Source organism: Aquarana catesbeiana, linkage group LG05 (genome assembly GCF_042186555.1).
Source record: "Aquarana catesbeiana isolate 2022-GZ linkage group LG05, ASM4218655v1, whole genome shotgun sequence".
NCBI classification, from domain to species: domain Eukaryota; kingdom Metazoa; phylum Chordata; class Amphibia; order Anura; family Ranidae; genus Aquarana; species Aquarana catesbeiana.
The window spans coordinates 459,434,745-459,460,776 of record NC_133328.1 but is presented as its reverse complement, the minus strand read 5'-3'; the positions used below and the strand labels follow the sequence as shown (position 1 = coordinate 459,460,776).

Genomic DNA, 26,032 nt, shown 5'->3' with positions numbered 1-26,032 from the left:
ATCACATGGTCCTAAGTATTCAGACCCTTTGCTCAGTATTTGGTAGAAGCACCCTTTTGATTTAATACAGCCATGAGTCTTTTTGGGAAAGATGAAACAAGTTTTTCACACCTGGATTTGGGGATCCTCTGCCATTCCTCCTTGCAGATCTTCTCCAGTTCTGTCAGGTTGGATGGTAAACGTTGGTGGACAGCCATTTTTAGGTCTCTCCAGAGATGCTCAATTGGGTTTAAGTCAGGGCTCTGGTTGGGCCATTCAAGAACAGTCACTGAGTTGTTGTGAAGCCACTCCTTTGTTTTTTTAGCTGTGTGCTTAGGGTCATTGTCTTGTTGGAAGGTAAACCTTCGGCCCAGTCTGAGGTCCTGAGCACTCTGGAGAAGATTTTTGTCCAGGATATCCCTGTACTTGGCCGCATTCATCTTTCCCTCGATTGCAACCAGTCATCCTGTCCCTGCAGCTGAAAAACACCCCCACAGCATGATGCAGCCACCACCATGCTTCACTGTTGGGACTGTATTGACAGGTGATGAGCAATGCCTGGTTTTCTCCACCCATACCACTTAGAATTAAGGCCAAAAAGTTCTATCTTGGTCTCATCAGACCAAAGAATCTTATTTCTCATCATCTTGGAGTCCTTCAGGTGTTTTTTAGCAAACTCCATGCGGGCTTTCATGTGTCTTGCATTGAGGAGAGGCTTCCGTCGGGCCACTCTGCCATAAAGCCCCAACTGGTGGAGGGCTGCAATGATGGTTGACTTTCTACAACTTTCTCCCATCTCCCGACTGCATCTCTGGAGCTCAGCCACAGTGATCTTTGGGTTCTTCTTTACCTCTCTCGCCAAGGCTCTTCTCTCCCAGTAGCTCAGTTTAGCCAGACGGCCAGCTCTATGAAGGGTTCTGGTCATCCCAAACATCTTCCATTTAAGGATTATGGAGGCCACTGTGCTCTTAGGAACCTTAAGTGCAGCAGAAATTTTTTTGTAACCTTGGCCAGATCTGTGCCTTGCCACAATTCTGTCTCTGAGCTCTTCAGGCAGTTCCTTTGACCTCATGATTCTCATTTGCTCTGACATGCTCTGTGAGCTGTAAGGTCTTATATAGACAGGTGTGTGGCTTTCCTAATCAAGTCCAATCAGTATAATCAAACACAGCTGGACTCAAGTGAAGGTGTAGAACCATCTCAAGGATGATCAGAAGAAATGGACAGCACCTGAGTTAAATATATGAGTGTCACAGCAAAGGGTCTGAATACTTAGAACCATGTGATATTTCAGTTTTTCTTTTTAAATAAATCTGCAAAAATGTCAACAATTTTGTGTTTTTCTGTCAATATGGGGTGCTGTGTGTACATTATTGAAATTTTGTGGAATGGAATTTTATGTTATAGACTAACACAAAGTGGCACATGATTGTGAAGTGGAAGGAAAATAATAAATGGTTTTCAAGTTTTTTTACAAATAAATATATGAAAAGTGTGACATGCATTTGTATTCAGCACCTTTACTCTGATACCTCTAACTAAAATCTAGTGAAACCAATTGTCTTCAGAAGTCACCTAATTAGTAAATAGAGTCTACCTGTGTGTAATTTAATCTCAGTATAAATACAGTTGTTCTGTGAAGCCTTCAGAGGTTTGTTAGAGAACCTTACTGAACAAACAGCATCATGAAGGCCAAGGAACACACCAAACAGGTCAGGGATAAAGTTGTGGAGGAGTTTAAAGCAGGGTTAGGTTATAAAAAAATATCTCAAGCTTTGAACATCTCGAAGAATGATGTTCAATCCATCATCCGAAAATGGAAAGAGTATGGCACAACTGCAAACCTACCAAGACATGGCCATCCACCTAAACTGACAGGCCAGGCAAGGAGAGCATTAATCAGGGAAGTAGCCAAGAGGCCCATGGTAACTCTGGAGGAGCTGTAGAGATCCACAGTTCAGGTGGGAGAATCTGTCCACAGGACAACTATTAGTCGTGCACTCCACAAATCTGACCTTTATGGAAGAGTGGCAAGAAGAAAGCCATTGTTGAAAGAAAGCCATAAGAAGTCCAGTTTTCAGTTTGCAAGAAGCCATGTGGGGGACACAGCAAACATGTGGAAGAAGGTGCTCTAGTCCGATAAGACCAAAATTGAACTTTTTAGCCTAAAAACAAAAGACTATGTGTGGCGGAAAACTAACACTGCACATCACCCTGAACACACCATCCCCACCGTGAAACATGGTGGTCGCAGCATCATGTTGCGGGGATGCTTTTATTCTGCAGGGACAGGAAAGCTGGTCAGAGTTGATGGGCAGATGGATGGAGCCAAATACAGAGCAATCTTATAAGAAAACCTGTTAGAGTCTGCAAAAGACTTGAGACTGGGGAGGAGGTTCACCTTCCAGCAGGACAACGACCCTAAACATACAGCCAGAGCTACAATGGAATGGTTTTGATCAAAGCATATTCATGTGTTAGAATGGCCCAGTCAAAGTCCAGACCTAAATCCATTTGAGAATCTGTGGCAAGACTTGAAAATTGTTCTTTACAGATGCTCCCCTTTGTAAAGAACAGATGTTCTTTACAAAGCTGGTAGAGACATACCCAAAAAGACTTGCAGCTGTAATTGCAGCAGAAGGTGGTTCTACAAAGTATTGATTCAGGGGGGATGAAAACAAATGCACGCCACACTTTTCACATATTTGTTTGTAAAAAAAATTGAAAACCATTTATCATTTTCCTTCCACTTCACAATGATGTGCCACTTGTGTTGGTCTAGCACATAAAATCCCAATAAAATACGTTTGCATTTTTTATTGCAACATGACAAAATGTGGTAAATTTCAAGGGGTATGAATACTTTTTCAAGGCATTGTGTATATATAATTAATTAATGAACGTCTTGTGGGCAAAATCATCACAAAGCTTCTGGTCATCCCTGTTCCTGGCTCAGTAAAAAAAGGAATGTGTAGTATATAGCTGTCAAACACCATAGAGAGAAAATGGTATGCAGGAAAAAAATGTGATCTCACAGGCTACAACACATTGGGGGTGATTTACTAAGAAGAAGGCACTGCACCAGTTCATAAATTAATTGGTGCGCCAGAAAAGTCATTAATTGAACTTGCGAACCGGCGCACATTGAATCGCAAATAAGAATAATAAAGACCTGCATATGTAAACTGCAACTGGCGCTAAGGTAACTGCGTTTTTCTCATTGATAATAGCACATCTCATCAATTATCTCATTGATAATTGGTTAATTTCATCTCATTGGATGTGTCTTGTTAGGCAATTAGTAGGTTTACTCAGTTAATTAACCCTTTTGATGCTAATCTCATTACTATCACTTCTAATATATCTTTGAAATGTGTTTTTTTTTTCTTTTTTTACCCAAATCTTTTAACACATTATAAAGAACAGAGAAGTGTTTCTAAATTATTTTTTTCAGATCTTGATCTTTAAAGGTGACCATCTAGATCTTAAATAAATTAGTTTTAGTGCAAGAGCCTGTTTGATTTCCTATATTTTGAATTAATTGTTCAAGCGCATCTTCCTATTACCTATTTTGCCTAAATACTGAGTTGTACAGAGTTTGGCCAATCAGATTGCATAGTGCATGACCATCTTAAGTCCCAAATTTGGAATGTAGATGTGCCATGACCCACTTGTATTTTCCTAACAATATTTCTTGGGCATTATACAAGTCACAAGAAAAAACACCTTTTTTCAAGACATGCTAGAGTGATCGGGAGTCTTCAAACTACGGCTCTCCAGCTGTTGCGGTACTACACATCCCATGAGGCATTGTAAAACTCTGACATTCACAGACATGACTAGGCATGATGGGAATTAGCAGCAGTACAAACAACTTCCTGGATGGGTGTGATGTCATTCCTGTGTGCTGGCCACCGCCTCCGGGAACCAGATATGTGCCACGGGTACATACCTCCATGCACACAGCAGTTGCACATCTCACATACACAGCGGTCGCGCATCTAGATGCATTTGGTGCATATAGTTGCAGTAACCCAATTTTTATGGAAATTATTAGTAAAGCAGCTGCAGATTTCAAGGACTGGACTAAAAAATGTTTATAGTGAAAGGCAACTGATGTTTTCTATTAAACAAGGTCTAAATGGGCCATTGACATGCATCACAGTTTAACTTAGGAATGTGTCTTTGCAAAGTTAAACTAAATGAAATTATTTTGCCAGGTTCTCCTTCAAATTTATTCACTTCCTGTCACATAGCCAAACAGTGTCTTTCCTTTGGGACACACAGGTCAATCTGAATAGTTTCCCCATTAGGTAAATTGCACTCTAGCATTCTGCTGTGTACACCCCAAATTATTAGGTATCTTGGACTTTGGGGTTTATTTACTAAAGGCAAATCCACTTTGCACTACAAGTGCACTTGGAAGTGCAGTTGCTGGAGATCCGAGGGGGACATGCAAGGAAAATAAAAAAACAGCATCTTTGCTTCTATATGATTGGATGATAAAATCACCAGTGCTTCCCCTCAGATTTACTGTGAGTACACTTGTATTGCAGAGTAGATTTGCCTTTAATAAACCCCAAAATACCTAATAATTTTGGGTGTACACAACAAAGCACTAGAGGGCAGTTTGCCTAATGGGGACACTAGTTAGATTGACCTGTGTGTCCCCAAGGAAAGACATTGGTAGGGTTTTACCCTCACTACCTGTTTGGCTATGTTACAGGAAGTGAAGCCAGTTTTCAGAAAAGGAACATAAAGCCCAACCTAAAAAAGACAAGCAGGGGTTCTAACACTCAATTGGTTTCCCTCAAATGCCCACAGTTAGAATAGGATTGTCAATGGCTTGGTATTTTGGACAGCTATTTAGCTAAGATAAATTCACAGAACATGTCCTGTCTGGGGTACTTGAGGACTGAGGCTGAGAACCACTGCGCTAAAATGGAAAATTGAATACTTACCTCTCTGTAATTTTCTTTTCCTGGTGCCTATCCATGGCATACCATGAAGGCACCAGGAAAGTAGCTTTTAGGCAAATCACACCTTTTTGTTTTGCCATGCCAATCAGCTTAGTTAAGCTGCAGCTGGGAAATCTGTTGCATGAAAATTGTTGGGGGGGGGGGGGAGTGTAAAATGTATTACTTGGTTTGAGCATGCATCTGCAAAAAAATTAACAAAACATATAAAACATAAAAACTTGCTACAAATGTAATTGGTCATCAAAACAGGACTTGGAAAAGAGCAAGGAAAGCAAAAAAACACATGTATGTTAATTTGAGACACTAACAGAATATGGTTTTGAGGTCTGACCATTTTGCAGAGGAAATTAACAGGAGTTAAAAGGACTGCACTCACAAACGGACAGTCTCTTAAGGATTTAAACATTTAGTAGTCACAACAGCTTGAGGAAGATTTTTCTAAATAATGCAGCACAGACAATAAAATCAAAGTGAAACTAACAACCTACGAACAACACAGACTGACAACATAAAAAATATATCAGAGAAAAATATCCCCTCCCCCCAAAAAAAACCAAAAAAACACATCCATCTGTTTTGCAAAGACGTAACAAACAAAATACAAAGAGAAAATACATGTGTTACAAACTCTATAAGGACACCCAAATGTCACACAAAAAGCACTGAGCATGCCCAGACCAACCCAAATGCATTTCACACTCCAAAAGCCACAGCAAAAAAAACAAAGCCCCTGAGCTTGCCCCGAACAACCCAAATGCAGCTAGCACAAAATAAGCCACCCCCCTGTCCAAAATTAAGCACATCATCTAGCATGCTACAAAATTACAGATGGGGCAAACACTCCCCGGTCCAGGGGGGCAAACGAAAAGCCTAACATGGGCAAAAATTTTTCAACAAATGCCATTGTAGTCTATGGGAAATGACTTGTTAATTTTGCTAGTCCTCACTTGGCTGGCGTATATTCTAGTTATTGGCCTTAAAATGGGTATGGGGGCCCTGTGTAAAAAAAAAAAATGTGTCAAGTTTAGAAGTGCAATGCATGTACGTTACTTAAAGATTACTAAGATCACGCGCAGTGAACAAACGTATGTGAATGAGCGCAGCAGCCGCTTGCACATGCGCACTGCTTTCATTGATCTCACACAGTTCTAAACGTACTTGCGGGCACAGCAGGCTTTCTCTGAAAAAGTTACTTTCTCATTCTATTTTGGGCATATTTGTTACTTGGGCAGTTGTTACTAAACTTCCTCACATCTCCCCATAACATTGGCACCTCCATCTTCTGTCAATATTGGTTTGGAGATGCCATGCGCCATGTCCATAGTGGCGCACAGATTGCATTCTCCCGTGCGGCGAGATCGCTATAGTAAATGGGGGATTCACGCTCTGTTACCGGCGCACTTCATAAATATGGAAATGTGCGTTGCGCCTCGCCGTGCGCCTCTACTGATGGCGCACAGCTTTCGAAAATCACCCCCATTGGTTCTTAGAGACCAATGCATACATGATTAAAAGATATTAAAGCAGACCTAAACCCTCTAATACTCACCTGCCCTCTCTGATGCAATGCAACATGCAGCAATGCAGGTTTTTCAGCTCTTCAGCCATCTTGATTTGCTGGGTCTGAATTATGTGACTCCTGTGTATGGGCCCAGGAGTTCATTCATACCAGCACCAAAGCTCATTAATAGCTCAGTGCACATTCTAAATCATCTTGTGTGGAAGAAGGTAAGAAGTCTTAACGTTTTCCTGCTCCCATGTTTTGAAATTCAGAGTTAAAGTGGTTGTAAAGGCAAACATTTTTTATTGCCAACCCCTCTGTTTTATCAATTTATCCTACACTGTGTACATGTTTTTATAAAACAATGCCTGTAAATACCTTATCACGGATATTTTTTGGCTTGTCACGTGACCTTCGGCCACTCTTCTCTGATTGAAGGGCTACAGTGGGAGGGGCCGAGATCCCCTTCTGATGTGCTGGCCGCTCAGCCCCTCCCGCTGACTCCCTTAGATGAAGGAGGAGAGGGGTTGGAGGTCAAGCGACTGGCCAGAAGAGATCTGCGATAAGGTATTTACAAGGATCGTTTTATAAAAAACATGTACACAATCTAGGATAGATTGCTAAAACAGAGGGGCTGGCAGTAATATTTCTTTGCTTTTACTGCCAGCTACTAATAGTGGAAGGAGGGGAGGGGCAGCAGAGAAGACAGCTCACAGACTCAAAGGCACTGACAGGCAGGGAGGGAGGGGGAGAGAGGAGAGCAGCTGGATGACAGAGGCACAAAAACTGACCACGGTAATCATGGATCGGCAGCCATGGTAAACCTGGTCAGTGTACAGAGGGGGGGGGGCAGCACCAGGCAGGATCAGCCAGGTATTTTACAGCTTAGAAAGGGACAGATTACACAGCACAAGCACTGTGCTGTGTAATCTTCTAAAAGGGAACAGTAGCTCTCTCTTTTCTTTTTTTTTTGGGTTTTAACCACTTTAAGTTCTGCTTTAATAACTATTGCCGTTTTTTTTCTGAATTTTACTATAGATCATTTCTGTTTTATAAGATAGCTGACAGTTGTTGATGGATGAAAATGATTGGCCATGCACCTTTTATTTGTTAAAGTGCCAACTTTTTATTGTAGAACTGTGACCTCTCTTTAAAAAATGTGCTGCAGCACTTAATTATGTGTCCCATAAATTATAAAGTTGCACAAATACCTATTGGCCTGCCAGTCCACATACTGCAGCTTCAAGTGATGGTGTGGCAACAATGCTTTGCTGCTCCTGAATTCAGAGCAGAGTTTTCACTCTTAGGCCCCTTTCACACGGACGGATAGAATGGTGCTTTTAGCTGCGGATTTTCTAATTTTCTACTGCAGCTAAAAGCACACAGTGCTTTCCTATGGCCCCATTCACACACTGCGTTTAGCTGCGAATTAGATACATGCGGTTCTGTGCGGATAGAAAAAATAGAATTGACTGCGTCCAGGAGCGATTTAGCGCAGCTATCCACACATAACTGCAGGTAATCGCAGTGCACCGTGTCAGCTGCGGATAACAGCCCCGAGCTGCTCATCGGGAAAGGAAAAATAATTTTTCTTTTCCCAATGAGCGACAAGCACGGGGATCCAACTCGGATCCCCGCCAATGCCCGGTACTGTTTGGTAGACTCTTGAGGGGGAACTCCACGCCAAATTTTAAATAAAAAAATGGTGTGGGCTCCCCCCCAGGGGCATACCAGGCCCTTCGGTCTGCTATGGATTTTAAGAGGACCCCCTATGCCGAAAAAATGGCGTGGGGTCCCCCCCAAGATCCATACCAGACCCTTATCCAAGCACGCAGCCCGGTCGGTCAGGAAAGGGGGCGGCGACGGGCGAGCGCCCCCCCTCCTGAGCCGTTCCAGGCCGCATGCACTCAACATGGGGGGTGGGTGCTTTGGGGGAGGGGGGCGACCTGAAAGCACCTGGTCCCCATGTTGATGAGGACAAGGGCCTCTTCCCGACAACCCTGGCCATTGGTTGTCGGGGTCTGTGGGCGGGGGGCTTATCGAAATCCGGGAGCCCCCTTTAAGGGGGCCCCCAGATCCCGGCCACCCACCCTATGTGAATGAGTATGGGGTACATGGTACCCCTACCTATTCACCTAGGGAAAAAGTGTCAATAAAAAAAACACTACACAGATTTTTAAAGTAATTTATTAGACAGCTCCAGGGGTCTTCTTCCGGCTTCGGGGGTCCTCTGCTGACTTCGGGGGTCTTCTTCCGACTTCGGGGGTCTCTCCGGTTCTTCTCCGCGCTCTCCGGATCTTCTGCCGGGCTCCTCCACTATCTTCTGCTCTTTTGCCGCTCTTTTGCTATAGCGGAGGAGCCCGGTCTGCTGCCTGCTGCCTTCTGCCTTCTGCAGTGGGGGAGAATGGACAAAATGAGGGATTTGTTTAGCTTGAGGACAATGAGACTGTTAATAGTAGAAAACATTTAACTTAAAATGTTTCATAGATATATTAAGCAGAAATCTTGGTGCTTCAAATTCAATATATAGGAGACTGGCAGACAACCGTGTAAGCGAACATTGCATGGTCAGGGATTAAAAGATTCCTTTTTCTCAGTAAGTCTGACTTTTCATCCTTAAGTGCCAGAAAAGTGTGTAATGATAGCATTGATCATGTTCAAGCTTTCACTTTGTATTGCTTTTAACTCCTTTTGAAACAAAACATTTCTGCTGTTTACCGAAATGACAAGACAGAACTATACAAAATATTTTTACGTAGTATTTTTCATATTTGCGTATACATTGGCTAATTATAAAATGTGCTGGAAATATTACATTTCTAATATTAGCAATATAGTAAGTCCTCTTGTTATTTTTCTCCTAAAAAGTTATATAGCTTTAACCACGTCAGCCCCGGAAGGATTTACCCCCTTCCTGACCAGGCCATTTTTTGCGATACAGCACAGCATCGCTTTAACCGACAATTGCGCGGTCGTGCGTTGTACCCAAACAAAATTGGCGTCCTTTTTTCCCCACAAATAGAGCTTTCTTTTGGTGGTATTTGATCATCTCTGTGGTTTTTATTTTTTGCGCTATAAACTATTTTGTACTTTTTGCTATAATAAATATCCCAAATTTAAAAAAAAAAATTTTTTTTTCCTCAGTCTAGGCTGATATGTATTCTTCTACATATTTTTGGTAAAAAAAATTGCAGTGTAGTGTATATTGATTAGTTTGCGCAAAAGTTATAGCGTCTACAAAATAGGGGATAGATTTATGTAATTTTTATTATTTTTTCTTTTACTAGTAATGGCAGCGATCTGCGATTTTTATCAGAACTTTGCGGCAGACAGATCGGACACTTTTGACACTATTTTGGAACCATTGACATTTATACAGCGATCAGAGCTAAAAATAGCCACTGATTACTGTATAAATGTCACTGGCAGGGAAGGGATTAACACTAGGGGGCAATCAAGGGGTTGACTGTGTTCCCTAGGTGTATTCTAACTGTAGGGGGGAGGGGACTGACTAGGGGAGGAGACGGATCGGTGTTCATACTTAGTATGAACACACGATCTGTCTCCTCTCCCCTGAGAGAACCGGGATTTGTGTGTTTCTGTCACGAGCGATCACGGGTGCACGGGCGCGCCTGCTGTGATGTCTTATAGAAGAGACGTACAGCTACGGCGATTTGGGCAGCTGTGCCAACCTCCAACACTATAACTGCAGCAGCTGGTCGGCTAGTGGTTAAAGTGTTACTAAACCCAGGACCCTGCATTCACTATATCTGGTCTCCCACAGTACACAGAGCATGGAAATGCAATAATTTTAATAAATATAAACTGCTAAATACCTTTTCTTATTAGCAGTATATAGCAGTCTTGTGACTTCTATCAGTGTCTGGTTAAAGCTTGTAGGATGAGTTTAAGTTCTGCTCTGACTGTCCTATGAGGCTGCAGGACCCCTGACCCTCTGAAAAGTGCTGATTGGCCTTGTTCTGATCATATGCACACTCCTAAAAAAATACACACCAAACTGAGCATGTGCAGTGTGCCTTCAAGACTCTGTACTATCAAGAGATCGGTTGGAGACAGTGGAAGAAGTGGAGGAACAGAGAAGACAAGTTTAAACAGCCTTTTTACATGATTCAGAGGATTAATCCTTTAGGTTCCACAGTGAGTATAACAAGCATGCTTTACTGTATATACAGACTCATTTTACTGTTGAAAGTTTAGTAACACTTTAAGGTCCCCTATAGCTTTGGGGTTGATATCTATAGCAGTCATCGCTTTCTAGACAGATCCAACCTTTCCCTTGTATGAAGCTGTTCCTACCATTCATGTTATTGATGAGAAAATAAGTCAGCTTTTATGATGTCTGATGTGCAATAAGAGCTTGCTGTCAAAGATGCTTAAGGAACTGGTTTAGGTGTTACATTCACCCCTTCTGTGATAAATCATGGTCTAATTTGTATTAAATATCAAGTATGGGGGGGTGACTGGTATAAAGGTGCCCACAAATAACTGTAGCATCCCTAACCCTTACATTATGCCCATATGCAGAGCCATTCTGGCAGGAAAAGACCCAAAACTGTTGACGCTTGCCTGCACTCTCTCGCCTTCCGCGCACTTTCAGATTGCTGGGGGTATCTATGTGTCTGGACTTTATACCTTACAGCAGTGTTTTGTTTTTGCCACAACAGATTTGCTTTAATACCCTATTTAAATGCCAATACAGCCTTAAATTACAACTATTTTTTTCCCTTAAATTAGTTCACACCACCCTGCTGAGTGCTGCACACTAGATGCTATACTTACATTCAGCCTCAATTCGGTGATCTATACTGTGCGGCTCAATTTAGATTTGCACTACCTTTTCTTCGAAAATGGCCGGTTATTTTTTGCACAAGCATGGCACAGACCCATTTGTTCCTATGTGAAAGCTGTACTCATTTTTAAACAGGAGCACGGCTTTCCTATAGGAATGAATAGGGCTTCAATACTAAATAAATAAAAAATAAATAAAACTATAATTGGCCTTTAACTTCTTCATTAAATTAAACTTTTCAGTTTAACAAAATCTACTACAGATAATGCAGGGTTTTTACAAAACGTTATTGCAGATTTATACCTGTTTATATTCTGAATACATAGATCGTTACAATATAGTTAAAAATATAACTGTCCATGTATCCTTTATTTCTCTTACACTGTCAGGGGCTGGATGAGAATTCTGTATAATGATAAACTTGTAAATCCCATTACAGCTTACAGCAGTGTTCAGAAAATACTTTACAGAAAATAGTTTTCTCTCATTGATAACTCTTCTGTAGGGATTAGGTTCAAATACGTATTGTAATGGGTTCAAGGTAAATCCTGCATGTTTCCAGGTTCACTGTCCTGGCAAACATATGGGAAAATTCATTGGAACAAATTCTTTGTAACCATAAGCCACTACCTAGCATTTTAACTTCGGTCAGCTAGTTTAAAAGGGCCAATAATGTTATGTGCCAGTCCCTTTGCTATAAAAGAGTGGGTTTCCTGCAGCTGTTTGCCAGTGTTGGAGTCATTTTGAGAGGGCTGACAGTCTGTGTAGAGATAATTAGTTGCAATACAGTGGTTTACTGTGCTTTCTTATGTTAAATTACCAACTTTTTGTGTGTGTTGGCAGCAACTGTAGTTGCTTAGTTGCTGTTTAGAGGCTGCACTGACCCCTCCTCTCCCTCCAACCCAACCCATCCTCAGCTGCTTTTTCTATGTTGTTGGCTGAGGTTTAGTGTTTAAGTGTTTATATTTTGGATAGAGGTATGTTTTATTTTCTTCTGTTATGGGCCTTTTTTATCTCAGGGTGCACATCAAAGACTTGATGTTGACACAGGCAAATGGACCTCACTCCTGAGAGTGTGAACTTGCTCCCTTTTATTGAGACGAGCCTGTCTTGTATTATTGATTTTTTTCATTAAAAAAAACTCTGTTGCTGCTATAGTCTACAGTTTTAACAAAACTTATGTACTAGCTTCCCCTGAAGACGTGCATTCGCATGAAACACGTGGGGGCAGGAGCTACACGCTGACGTCTCACCACCACTTCCATGCTTGGAACTGGCGTCAATCTTTTGGTGAGAAGCTGTGTCCCATTGCGAGAATGGAGCGGGTTGACCATGAGTGAAGGATCCTGTTGCACAAACACGCATGCTGCTGCTTTTCTCAGGCAGCTTTAATGTCAGTGCATTTTAGTTCTGCTGTTTACGCATGGTAGAGAGGATTTTCATTAGCTGGGGGAAGACACTTTTCTTTGTGGTGATATTTATCACGTTTTTGACTCTTTTGCATTGGACTTTTATTCACACATATTTATTTTTGAATATTGTGAATGCTTTTTGCACAATATGAATGCTGTGTTGATAGCACATGCTTTAAGTTTGTAATATGCTATATGTGGAGGTGCTGCATTGTTTTCTTTGTTGCTAATTTTTAATGGTCATCCAGCCACCCCCCAAAAAAATTACACCACCCATCAATATCAGCTCCAGCAACTTCTCCTGGCCCTCTAAAGATGCCACACGATGTCTATGCCTCAGCTGCCAAATGTGTAATGTTTCCTGTAGGGTGAACCCTGCTTTATGCCTCAAACTCTGTGTCCTTTTCCATTTGCCAGGCACTGTAAAGGTGCCACACAATCTTTCTGCAGCTGAACCTGAGTCAATTTTCTAACATTTGCTGGCAAAGAGTGCAAAATCTGGTGCAGCTCTGCATAGAAACCAATACTAGTAGTAAACATACTTATGCAGACAAGATGCTTACATTTGTAGTGACTTCCAAAGGCCTAATGGTGACCTCCAGAGTCAGGGAGAGCTGACATCCCTCCTTGTAGTGTGGGTTACTAGGCATGGTGGGTGTAATGCACGATAGAATGATTGGGCACCAGTCACTGTTTGAATGCAAGAAAAAGAGATTTATTGTCTCTTAACAGAACTGGTGGAGAGAGAGGGTTAGGGCCAGGGCACTCTTAGGCAGATGCAATAGTAATTGTCAGACTCTGAGACAAAAATAATAAGCAGACAGCTATACAGATAGAGGGCTTTTAAGCTGGATGCAGCAACTGTATTTGTAGAACTGCTGTCTCCTATGGCAACTAAACTTTCAACAGTCAATAGAGATCTGTAAACATAACTCACAGTAACCTGTTATAGATCTTCCCTCACATCTCACAGTATCCTACTGTAGATATTCACTCACTGAGTTTTCGGTCTATCACTAGACTTCAAGAGTCCAGTCATCACTGGATCCCCTGAACTCTACTACAGATAACCTGCTGTGTATTCCTCAAGTGTCACCCCTGCTAACCTGCTGGGTCCCTGGCTTGGCACTCTGCTGAAGCTTTCCCACTTCTTCACCGTCCCCAGCTGGTGAAAAAGCTGCTCCTCAGACTTCCATAAACTGGCCTCTGATAACAGGAATGGTTGTCCCTTGCTGGCGACTATTCCTCCCTTTACCTCTGGCCTTGATCATCACTTGCCCCTGGCGACAGGAGTGGCTGTCCCTTGTGGCAACTGCTTCACCCTCACTGCTGACAACGATCCAGTTCCCCATCCAGCGGAACCTCTGCAACTTGGTTGGGCTTCTAGCCTGAAGCCCCAACCCCACGCTGCTTCTCTCACACCTGGATTCTGTCATCAAGGGTAAATCCACTCAAAGCTGATATTTCATGTTTAGTAGATGCTGGAGCATGAAACCACCTATCAGTTCCTCATATCTGGTATTGAAATCTCTGAGCTTCAGTACCTAGACCTGCAAACCTGCACTGGCCAATACAAGAAGGTATTATACTTATTGTATATTAAGGACAATGGAAACACCTTAGGGTGGGCAAGTACATAGAAACCTCCCAACCCAAAGATCTCCCCACTTGAGCCCCAAATAGATATTAAAAGCCATCCAGATACTGAGCTGTATATAAAACAAGTACTGCTTTTACTAGGTTACTTAACGGTAGAAGCCTGGTTGGTAAAACTATTTGACAGGCTGGGATCTGTATATGTACAGTATAACATATACAGTATGCACCAATCAGCAATAACATTAAGGTCACTTACGGTTAAAGTGGAATATGATTCATTACCTCATTACAATGGCATCTGAAAGTCAGTGGGATATAATTGACAGCAAGTAAACATGTTGTCCATGAAGTTGATGTGTCAAAAGCAGAAAAATGGTCATTGTAGTTTGTTGTGTATGGGGCTGTGTAGTAGTCAGAGTGCCCATGCTGACCCGTGTCCACAACCAAAAACACCTACAATGAGCACGTTAGCATCAGAACTGAACCAGGGAACAATAGTAGCAGCCTGGCCTGGCCTGATGAATCATGTACACTATTTGTATACATTGTGTAGATGGGCAGATGAATGTGCATAGCTTACCTGGGGAAGAGATGGAACAAGGATGCAGTATGGGAAGAAGACAAGTCGGGAGAGGCAGTGTGATGCTTTGAGCAATTTTCTGCTGAGAAATCTTGGGTCCTGCAATTCATGTAGATGTTACTTTCACAACATTGTTCTTTCTGTACATTCCTTCATGGAAACAGTATTCCCTGATGGCAGTGGCCTCTTTCATCAAAATAATTTGCCCTGCTACACTGCAAAAATAGTTCAAGAATGTTTTGAGGAACTCAACAATAAGTTTTGAGGTGTTGGTTTGGCCTCCAACTTCTCCAGCACTCAATCCATCAAGCATCTGTGGGATGTGCTGGAACAAAAAAAAATCAGATCCATGGAGGCCCCACCTTGCAACCTATAGGATTTAACTTCCCACTTGACTTAACTTCCTACATGATTATTGACATAATAGGCACTGTAGAGACAAGTTGATCCTAAACGCAGATACCTGCTTGCTATTGAATAATACAAAGCTTCATGCATAGCAATTACTGTATGGTCAAAAGCAAAAGTTATTATGTACAACTGATATGTATTATAATTGCATCAATTGATATTGTTGATCACTTGCTATGAGAGTGAGGGAAATATACCGAATGTTTATGGTGTATGTGTGAATAGGTCAGGTTTTTCTGAAAAGGATTCTTTTATTAAAAACCAGTGTATGTATGATAATAAATGCTTGATATCAATACAGTATATTTAAATATTCTGTTTTCCACAATTGTGAGTTTGGCACAGTAGTTAAGCGTGGACATGGAGATAACTGTAAATCCCACTCTGCCCCGCAGGCTTTATTGTATTTTAATTTATGCCCAAGACAAGTGGTGCTATAATCATTTATTCAAATGCCAGACTGTAATTGAAAATTGTCGATGTAAAAGGAAGATGAAGCATCTGAACAGAACCACATGTGAGAAGAAATGTTTGCCTCTATAAAATTTCTGGAGCTGGTGCAGGTTTAGACTTAAAGCAAACTTGTCCCTTCAATTTACATCTAAAACTAAGAAACGTAAATGCAGACACTTCCCAATGTTTTCCAGAGCACTCAGAAGCCTCTCCACCCATGGAACTCTATATGTAACCAGCAAATATTAGTTATAATTGGAGCTTTAAAACATTCCTAAACATCCCACCCCAGTAATGCAGTTTTCTCTGTTGATTAAAGAGGTACACTGTATTATGGAACGTAGGCATGGCAGGTCTACAACCTTGGCGCTTTGAACACCCATTAACAACTGAACATTTTAGGTAGGGGGGTACAAGGGACATTTTAAAAGGAAAGTTTGTTTTTTGTGTCTGTCACCAACATGGGGCAGCATTATTCAAATGTTACTGCTGCTAATCTTTAAAGGTCAACTAATATAGCAATGTTCCACACTGACGGGTACCATAAACTCTTTATTTAAATCTTATAGGATCAGCCTGTGCTGTATATTGACAGGCTGAGTTAGAAATTAAGGTGTCAATTAGTAGCCGCATTCTAGATAGTTTTATATTGCTATAAACTGATGCTATAAACTGATGCTGTGGAAAACACAAGCATTCAACTTTGAATTTTTAATTTTTACTTACCAATAATAGTTTGCTTTAATAACTCATGATGGGCATATGTCATGTGTAAAATGAAAGTGAACCTGTGCTATGTCAATGTAGGGGAAAGCAACAGTTGGATATTAATGCCGGCACCAACAGCTTTATATGCTCTCCCTCTCCCTCCCTTCGCTCCCCTGCTCCCCTATTCAGCTGTTAGTAATTAAGAAGGAGTGTCCTATCGCACTGGAGGGGCATATATAAAGCAGTGGTATGGCCTTGCAGAGCATAACAGAGAATGAATAGTGATATCAACTTTATCTGTGCAAGCTTGGAGCTTGCACAGACATTAACTTTATTAATACTGTAAATGTTCCTCTTAGAGCTTGCACAAGAAGAGCACTCTCTGTACTCTCATGTGACAACATTGGGCCAATCCCCAAGTACCATCCCTTTTTCCTACATGACATAGGAGAAAGAGGGGTGAGTCACATGTCTCTCTTCATACCTAGAAGTACATAGTATTTCTCTTCACTTCTGACTGACTATTATAGTCAGAATAGCTAAAATACGGTTCAGTGGTTTTATCCTATGCAAGTGTGTTCTGCCTTTATTTATACCTAAAACTTTTTTGTAATACTAAATGAACATTTCATTTTCTATGTCTGCACAGGACCAATGCAAGAAACAGTATATGATTTCTGGAGAATGGTGTGGCATGAAAACACAGCCAGCATAGTCATGGTCACCAACCTGGTGGAAGTGGGCAGGGTAAGCAGTATTTTATGATCCAACATGATCTTTACATCAGTATATCTCAGACATGGTTCTTAAAGGTAATGCATAGTGTTTTTGTATATAACTCTTTATTATGTTTTTGGAAATACATTACAATTAAAAGATATTTTAAGTGAAGTGTATAGTTAAAATTGCAAATGAATATTTCATATTTTTATCTTCTTCAATCAGTCGGTAGAGATCCAGGCTCCTTTGCATTATTGCTAGGCTTTACTGCTTTTACCTGTTGTATACAGAGCTCAGTAGTTCAATTCACACTAAATTGAATGAGTCGCAGGACTCGCCCTCACTCGCATTCTGTCTGTGCAGATGGCTTTATACAGTACAGTGTTTCAATCAGAGCAAGAGAATTTAAAAGGAAACAACTTCTGATGTTTATGATGTGCTATACACGTTATGTTCTTTGTTCCTTTAAACTTTTTATGGGTGTACCATGTGTCAAATTGTTTTAATTTTTTTTTCTTTGAGAAAACAAAGTGTTATATAAATATTAAATTTAGAAGCCTTTTTTGGAATTTGGAAGTCAAGTTTACCACATTGCCGGGTAAGTGTATTAAATACTGTCACTTTATAACTGGGATCTCCAAACTACGGTCCTCCAGCTGTTGCAGAACTACACGTCCCATGAGGCATTGTAAAACTTTGACATTCACAGACATGACTAGGCATGATGGGAATTCCTAAACCACTGGAGGGTCATAGTTTGAAGACCCCTGCTTTAAAAGAACCATCGCATATATGAAGAAAAATCAAAACTATTCATGTTAGCTAATGTGTCTTGTATTATTTCATTTCAAAGTGTTGTTTTGAGAATTCATTTTCGTTACATTCAGACGGTGTAGTCCTCCAATATACTGTCAACCAAACATGCTCGTAGGTTATATATTGAAGTGAACCTGAGGACATATAACAAATGCTCAAGAAAAACTATTCACTAAGCACAGACACTATGATTGGAATGATTTAATAGAGGAATAGAATTACTTTTGGAAATCTTTGAATGAACCGAATAAGGTGAAGCTGTGATCATTTCAAACCTCCAACTATTATTTTAAAATTCTGCTTTTTAAATGTCCTTCAACTTTGTAGGGTATTCAAAGTAACTATAGCTTTTCTCTATTTACCAAGCTATACAAACATTCACACTTTTCTATTCCTATGTTTGTGCACATACCTTTCTCAGTAGAAAAATTTCCTTTGTTGTTGAACAGAGGCCCTTTAACCTAAACACAAATAGCAGGCCACCCTAAAATATAACGCAGGCTCTTCATCTGCAAATAGGAGTGACACTGGCATTGTCCTGTTGCTGGTAAGCATCTGGGCCACTGATCCTATTTAATTAGGTAGTTTTTCTATTTTTGTCATATGCTTTGTACTAATAAACTTGAAAGGTACACATCTTAGGACCTCTTTAGAACTCTGTTCATTTTTTTGAATACTCACAGATAGCTCTTTTATTGTTTACGCATGTTCCTGATTAGTAGGGAACCTGATAAGAATTTAAGTTTATCTAAAGCCATTTTTTGATACGGTGATGAAGGGTTAGAATCCCTGTTAGGATTATATTACTTTTTGTGTTCCTGTGAGGAGATATCCAACATTTTGAGTTGCCACAATAGCGGGCATAGAGGGAAAAACTTAAAATAGGGACACTTGTGCCAGTGACAAATGTTAGACAGATGCTTAGGGCTGCAATAAACAATGCTGTCCCAGTGCAATGGCAAGCTCAATATCCATTGTTACCAACAGCCCCATGTTATGGCAATGTTCATCATTGGTGTATACATGCTGCATTTAAATATAGCACAACAAGCTATAAGATGTTACAATTGGTCACAAAGCAAAACCAGAGAAAATATGGATGGGATTATAACGGCACCAGGAGAAAATTACAACAAGATAAAATGTAACAAATTTTATTAATACATGATGTGTTAATGCAAATGTTACATGTTAAAATGTATATCTCTCATATACAGTATACGAGTTACATATAAACCTTACAAATCACATACAGGAAGATGTGAGGTTGCACCCCAATGCATTTCAACATTGAAATGTCTTCCTCAGGGGGTATTGCAAAAAGAGTAGATTCTACCAAAAAATAAATAAATAAATAAATATTAACACAGTATCACAGAACACAATATATTTTTGAAACCAAGTATCAACATGACAATAGCTGGCAAACATATAAAGTGTCTATAAGCTTACAAAATTTGTAGCACTGGCCAGTCCAAAAAATGGAACGCCTCAGAAGATCAGGGGACACCGACCACACCAAAAGAGGGGAAGAGAGGAAATTTAAGGGACAGATTGCCACTAAAGAGTAATAAAAGGAAAAAAACGAATACAACTAATATCATGGATAAGACAGGAACTGGAGCACCAAAGATTTTAAAGGGAACTCACATATGACCCGAATGCATAACAGGTATGGATCTTAGGAAAAGGGGATGAAATGTTGGTAGATCTTGCTAGAATTTTTAATATGGCAAGTCCAAGGTCCCAGAATGGTCACAAAGCACTGTGACGCTTGTTAAGAAAATCATAAATAAAGACATTTTGGTTCCTGTTGTGGAAAATAAAGGAAAAATGCATAGCAAGCAAGGCAACACAACACAAAAAAAGCACGTCATCCCAAGTAAGTTTAACATGCGTTGGTGCGCATTGTATGTAAGTGGTGTGAATCCAGCCTAAGAAAACTTCCTGCAGTGGTAAACAGATGGAAGAAAACTGACAGAGATTTTAACCCTTTCCCTCCAAAATCAAAAAAAGATTTTGGCTATACCTACACTTTAACTTTACAGACATGTTTGTATCTGCAGTTTAATTGCTCCAGTGTTAAACTTCTTTAAAACATGATGCTTTGGTTATTTTGTACACCCCTTGTTTGTATAGTGAAGGAATTGTTATTGTGGGGATTAAACAAATCTGTAGTTAAAGCCTCACACCAGGAAAATGAAAAGTCCACGTTTGCAGTGGGCTGCACCCACACTGCAAGATTTAATTGCTTATTTTTGCCTAAGGGACAGGCAAAGCACGTTTACTTACCTGGTCCCCTGCTCTTCTGACAGGTGGTTCTCCCTTACACTCTGGCAGTGGACTGTCTTTCGGCATCCTCAAGGCCAATGCCCTGCATTGGTCTTAATGATGTCAGAGGACCCTTGACCACTGAATCATAAGGGAGAAATGTAGCAGAGACTGGTCTAGCAGTGCAAAAGAGGCAGCGAGAGTGCAGGATCAGGTAAAAGACACTGCTTCACCTGGTCCTCTAGACAGCTCCACTGAAAGGGAGAATTTATACTTTTCTCAGAGTTCAGCTTTAAAAGATGCTAATGGCTACATCATTCAAACAGTATAAAGCTAGCAAGGCATAGGGTAGTGGAACTGCCCAGAGAAGACTGCTCACATTTTTCCTTATTTATCAGAGCCAAGAGCAATCTGGTTTCTTTTTTTATTCCTTCAATAGGGGAACGAAACGAAGAATATGCAATGGGCAAAAAGAGCAGCTGTTCCTTCATATAGTTTGAAAATACAATATATTCCAAGCCATGGCCTTTATGACTAGTACATTAGGAGATTAGGACCCCAGAAAATGACATGCTAGAGTCTCGTTATATATATATATTTATACCCCAGAAAGTTATTCTTTTCTGCCAGCTCTTATTTGAGATAAAAAGAATGTATTAGAAGAATTCTAATATAAATCAGTCAAGTTTTTTATTCAAGCTCTACTCTCTGTACACAAAGAAAAACACTTTAATTTTCTGATTACACCTATGTGTCCTAAGGCTCTTAAAAAAAGTGAAAGTATTTTGCTGCAGCACAATGTAATAGCATTGAAATGAAAACAGATATGTCCCCTGATAATTGCATTGAAAGCTGCTTCCCAACTCATACCAGAGCTATCAGTCTTTAAATCTACTTAATGATTTAAATTGATTTTTGAGCATCATTTTCTTTCAGCGTCTGCCAGCCGCTGTGCAAAATCCCATTTATAGATTGTCTTTACTATAGCATTCTTAGAAAACATTAAACAGTATGGCATTGAGTGGGTTAAAGTCTAGATGCGCACACGTTTCCAAAGACTGACAAGGGCAGTCCAATCATTTTTGTCACTCTTCATATCTTCACAGAACAGGTTAGTTTCATACAGGAATCGCCATAAGGCCTCTCTGCATCTGGCACCTGCTGTAGAATTTTCCCCGGCAGGGGCTAGTACACCTGTCGCTGCTTGTCATTATCTGAAACCTCCTTGACAAGCTATGAATTGCTTACTGTCCATGACAACTCCAACAAGGGACCTTTGTCATACTACTGGCACCTACACACATTACCGCACCTGGCATTTAGCTAATGTCACAAGACTGTATTGTGTCTTTGAAGATCTGTCTTGACACCCGTCAGTTATGTCAAGTGACTTGGAATCCATGTACTTCCTGTAGGGTTTATTTCATTAATGTATCATTTTGTTTAAAATGAAGCAATGCAAATATCCTTTGTGTTGTTCCATGGATTTGCCCACCAGAAAACCATGCAGGGCAACCCCCCAGCTCCCACGGGAGAGTTTGCTCTGGTAATTTAGGCTAATGATTTCTAAATATGTTAATAGAGTTTTAAAAATTACCTCATTAGACTGTTACTGTTTATATAAAAAGAAAAACCTAAATGAAGCTCTTAAGGCATTTACAAATGTTATTAATTTGTCCTGCACTGCACTGATAAGAGGTGATAAAATGAGGCTTATATTGAGGAGTAAACACATTAGTTAAATCTTATAAATGAAAAGCTGAAAGCAGTATTGATCTTTGACTTGCCATTTATTTACCTTATTCTTTTTCTTAAGTCAGCTCCTTCTTTTCCTCCCCTTTGTGTTGTGCTCTATCTTCTGTAACAAATTGGAGAGAGAAAAATCAACACAGGTGTTTTTTTACACTTTTCCATCATTTTCTACCAATTCACTTCATATTATGAGAAAATTGCTTGACTAGTGACAAGAGGAGACAGAGAAGAAACTGCAGATGGCTGTCCTGGATCATTCCGTTAAAGGTTAATGTTATCCTTGGGTGGAGATGAGAGAGATAAATTCCAGTATTAAATCTGAAGATGACCATACAGGGGCAGATTATGGTGAAAGATCAGAGTTATTCGTTTTTGAAATGACCACTGAGCTTATATGAAAGACCAAGTTTCCCTCCAGTTTGAGCAGTTCTCCTTCTAAGTGCCATTTGACACAGAACTTTCTCACAAGCTGGCTGTGGAATTTTTGCTGTCCTGGATTAGTTTAACGATACATGAAGAGGGAGACTGGGAATCCACGGGTTGACCAATAAATTATGAGATTGGAGCAAATATGTATTACAGAACTGATATTTTTTGCAGTTAAAATACCAGTAATCACAACTTCTCTTGAATATCTTATAAAAATTGCACAGTGTACCTTTAGTTGTTGGGGTCCATCATTTGTTTGGGCATACCCCACTTGAAAGAACCAAGATGTGACTTCTAAGATTCTTTTCTCGAAAGACCGTACACAATTTCAGCAGAATGGTGACATATTAGCAAAGGGAAAAAGATGGTGGAATTTGTTATTGTAAATTCTTCAGGCTACCACAGTAATACCTTCCCTGTTTAAGCTTAAAAAGTAACTCCACTTTCGGAGAAAAAAATAGCACATAAAGAAATATGGAATATAAAATTGCTCCACAAGTCATGTTGCAATTTATGTTGTTAAAAATTACTTTTCCCTTCAATCTACAGGCAAAGTAATTTTCTGTAAAATGCAATGCAATATGACAACCTGGAGGGTTTTTGTGGACCAGAGGTGTACAGAATGCACTCAGTAAAGTAATTTCCTGCTTGTGTGATTGGTGCACTGCTTGTGTGAGTGGTGTGATACAAGTCACCTTTTAGGCACCCCCCACAATAGGAATTTCAGTTTTGGTGAAATACTCCCCACGCTTTGAATACTTCTAAGGTGATGCATGTTCTGCAGTTTTTCTCATTAGAATGCATTAGAATTAGAGTGCACCAGCTGATTATAAAAAAACAATAAAAATAGTATGGTGATCCAAACAGCTTTTTCTTCACAGCAACAAAAGATAGGAACATTTGTTAATGTCCCTGCACTGTACATTGATTGCCAAGAGGGGATTGCTTTTTTCTCAACAAAAGTGGAGTTACTCTTTGATCCCCTTTATGTGAAGGCTGTCTATATGGAGATTGTTGGGCTTTTCATTTCTTCAATCAGCAGGGGACAAGTGAAGCTCCTGAGCCCATAGTGAGCTTCCGTTAAGGCTGAGCAGTCTTCAGTTTAGAGCAGGTAAGTATGCAGTAATATATGAGTGTAAGTAAATATACTTGGAAGTTCTGTATGGGCAGGATACTAGTACAAAATACAGCAAATGCGTGTTTGTTAATATATACAATATGGGATCATAAACAGAGGAGTGGATTTTTTCTGAGTGCCCAGAACATTAGTTTCAAGTTCTCAAGTTTTCAAGAGATACAGAGATACTGTCAGCACTGACCCATTAGTCCATTACATTTTTTTATATCACACACTTCATAACAACACACAAGGACATTTAACTGAAGCTCAGCAAATGCCAATAGCTTTTATACTAAACGTTTAAAAAAAAATTTCAGATAATTGTATGCATTTGAATGGAGTTGAACAAAAGTATGATTTGTATCTTTCATCATTTCCAATAATGGCAAAATTTCTGCAGAGAACAAAGCAGGGTGAGACCAGTACTGAAAACTACCCTTCAGTAAGAATTAGGATATGTAAATGCTTACATCAGCCTTTTACTCACAGAATTTTACCAAGGACTGGCCGTATGGATGCTTAGTAACAACCGAATCATGGTACCGTGTCATGATTGCATGGTATTTACCATGAGGTGGTTACCATAACAAGGAATTTTGAACAATATTAGGGAGTTAATGATGATGGCTCTTCAGGGAGGTTAGTTGAGTATCTGTGCTAAAAATGTTGCAACAGCTGCCCATGTTCTCAAAAGTGAGACATCAGAGGTCTGTTTAAACCCCTGATATTTCATTGAATCTCTTTAAAAAAAAAGGTGCTGAACCACAGCAGTGATCTTTGATCTCTTTTCTGTTCTTCAAGTAGATCTCCCCCACTCAAAGGTTGCCTACCCCTGTCCTAGGGTGTTTTTTCCCAGACCCATCCCTTACATGCCATGGATTAAGTTAATGGAGCAGAGGTTATCAGGTTTTTATTTAACAGTGTATATTTTTAACACCCCTATTAGCCAACCACTTATATGTAAGATGAGAGCTGGTCCAGGGGTATTTGACCCTTTCTCCATAACAAGCCCTTTCCTGATGCTGACATTCCAGTGTGTTTACAATTCAGAATTTTAATTTATTAAATGATGAAGGGTTTGTAAGAATAGAAAAAAAAGATCACAAACAATCTTCCTGATTTTTGTAATGCTCAAAATATGCAAAGAGGTTTACAGATGACACTTTTATGATAATGTGGCAGTAAAAAATCCAAAATAACAAAATACCATAAATAATGCAAGCATTTGAAAGTGTCCAGATATCAGCTTTGCATTTGTTAAAAAAAAAGAAAAAAGAAAAAGTAAACTAAATTGTCTTTCCCAACAGCCTTTTTATAGAGCCATGAGCACATAAACTGGTGTAGGTGTTGTTTGTGCATCCTTTATGATTCATTTCACATTAATAAACATTTTAATTCAAACCAAGCCCTTTGACTGCAACAGACCTTAGGCCAGCAATTAAATATACAAGAAATCTGTAAACTGTTTACTGACTTCTAAATAACACTAGAAAAACACATACACTTACATGTATCTGTCTATTGTAGAAGCATTGACAGCTCTAGTTGCTAGTAAATGGAAGCATTCCAGAAAGAACCAGGAGAAAAGCTTGCACTTGTACTTCTATTTTTACTCTAAAACAAAAAATCACTGGTCAAACAGAACATATTGCTATTTGCTCTTTTTGTTTTGCTGAAACAGCACATGTGACAATTGTACATGACACTAATGGACCTGTCTCACATACCTGTTCCAAGGCAATAACTCGGGGAATAGTTTTAGCCTCATTAGTCCAAAACTAGAATATAAAAAATGAGTCTGTGATTTGCTACTTCCATCAGAGCCTAATTGCATCAGTGGTAAGACTGCTTAGAGGAAGAATGGTGATCCAAAAGGGAAGCAGTATGTATTACTATGCTGACAACACATATGCTTTATCAATGTCATGATGGACATCTCAGGCATTTCATTTTGCTTTGATGAAGTAGGATTGCTGTTGTTGGTGCAGCAGCTTTACCCTAGATTTGTTGACAGGAAACTTTCATCCATAACCTACTTTATTGTAAGTATGAAATATTGCAGAGACATGAACACCTAAAGAGCAGCTATTTTAAGATAGTTCTGAAGCCATAAAGAAAAATAAAAACTGTACATTCTGCAGGACATAAGTAGATAGAAGTTTACAGGGGAGGATAGAGTGGACTGTCATACATATATGACTATTATCAATACTTTTCTCAGCAGCTTTTATTGGATTAGTATATTCAGGACTATGCTTTGGTATGCATGAATTTTGGATTATCTCCTAATCTATCAATATAACACATGTGAGAAGAAATTACCATCTGTAATCACAGTGGTAGTCCAATGGTTCAGAGGATATTTAGTTAATATGTGCACATTCATACCAGCAGGTGTACGCTAAGGTGTTACAATATGTGCCTTGTAAAATATCACAGTGCTTGCTTTTTTCACTTCTTTTAAACTTTATTTATCCTGACACTTCTTTAAC

The 26,032-nt window shown here is 39.8% G+C and overlaps 1 protein-coding gene across 10 annotated transcripts in view; it reads left to right on the top strand.

Moving 5' to 3' along the window:
- Window positions 1-26,032, top strand: part of PTPRM (protein tyrosine phosphatase receptor type M) — a 1,075,005-nt gene that overhangs the window by 956,435 nt on the left and 92,538 nt on the right. For all 10 annotated transcript variants that reach the window (XM_073631370.1, XM_073631374.1, XM_073631369.1 and 7 more), the window contains one exon: window positions 17,082-17,179. In XM_073631370.1, coding sequence (XP_073487471.1) covers window positions 17,082-17,179 — 98 coding nt within the window. The remainder of the gene's footprint in view (window positions 1-17,081; window positions 17,180-26,032) is intronic.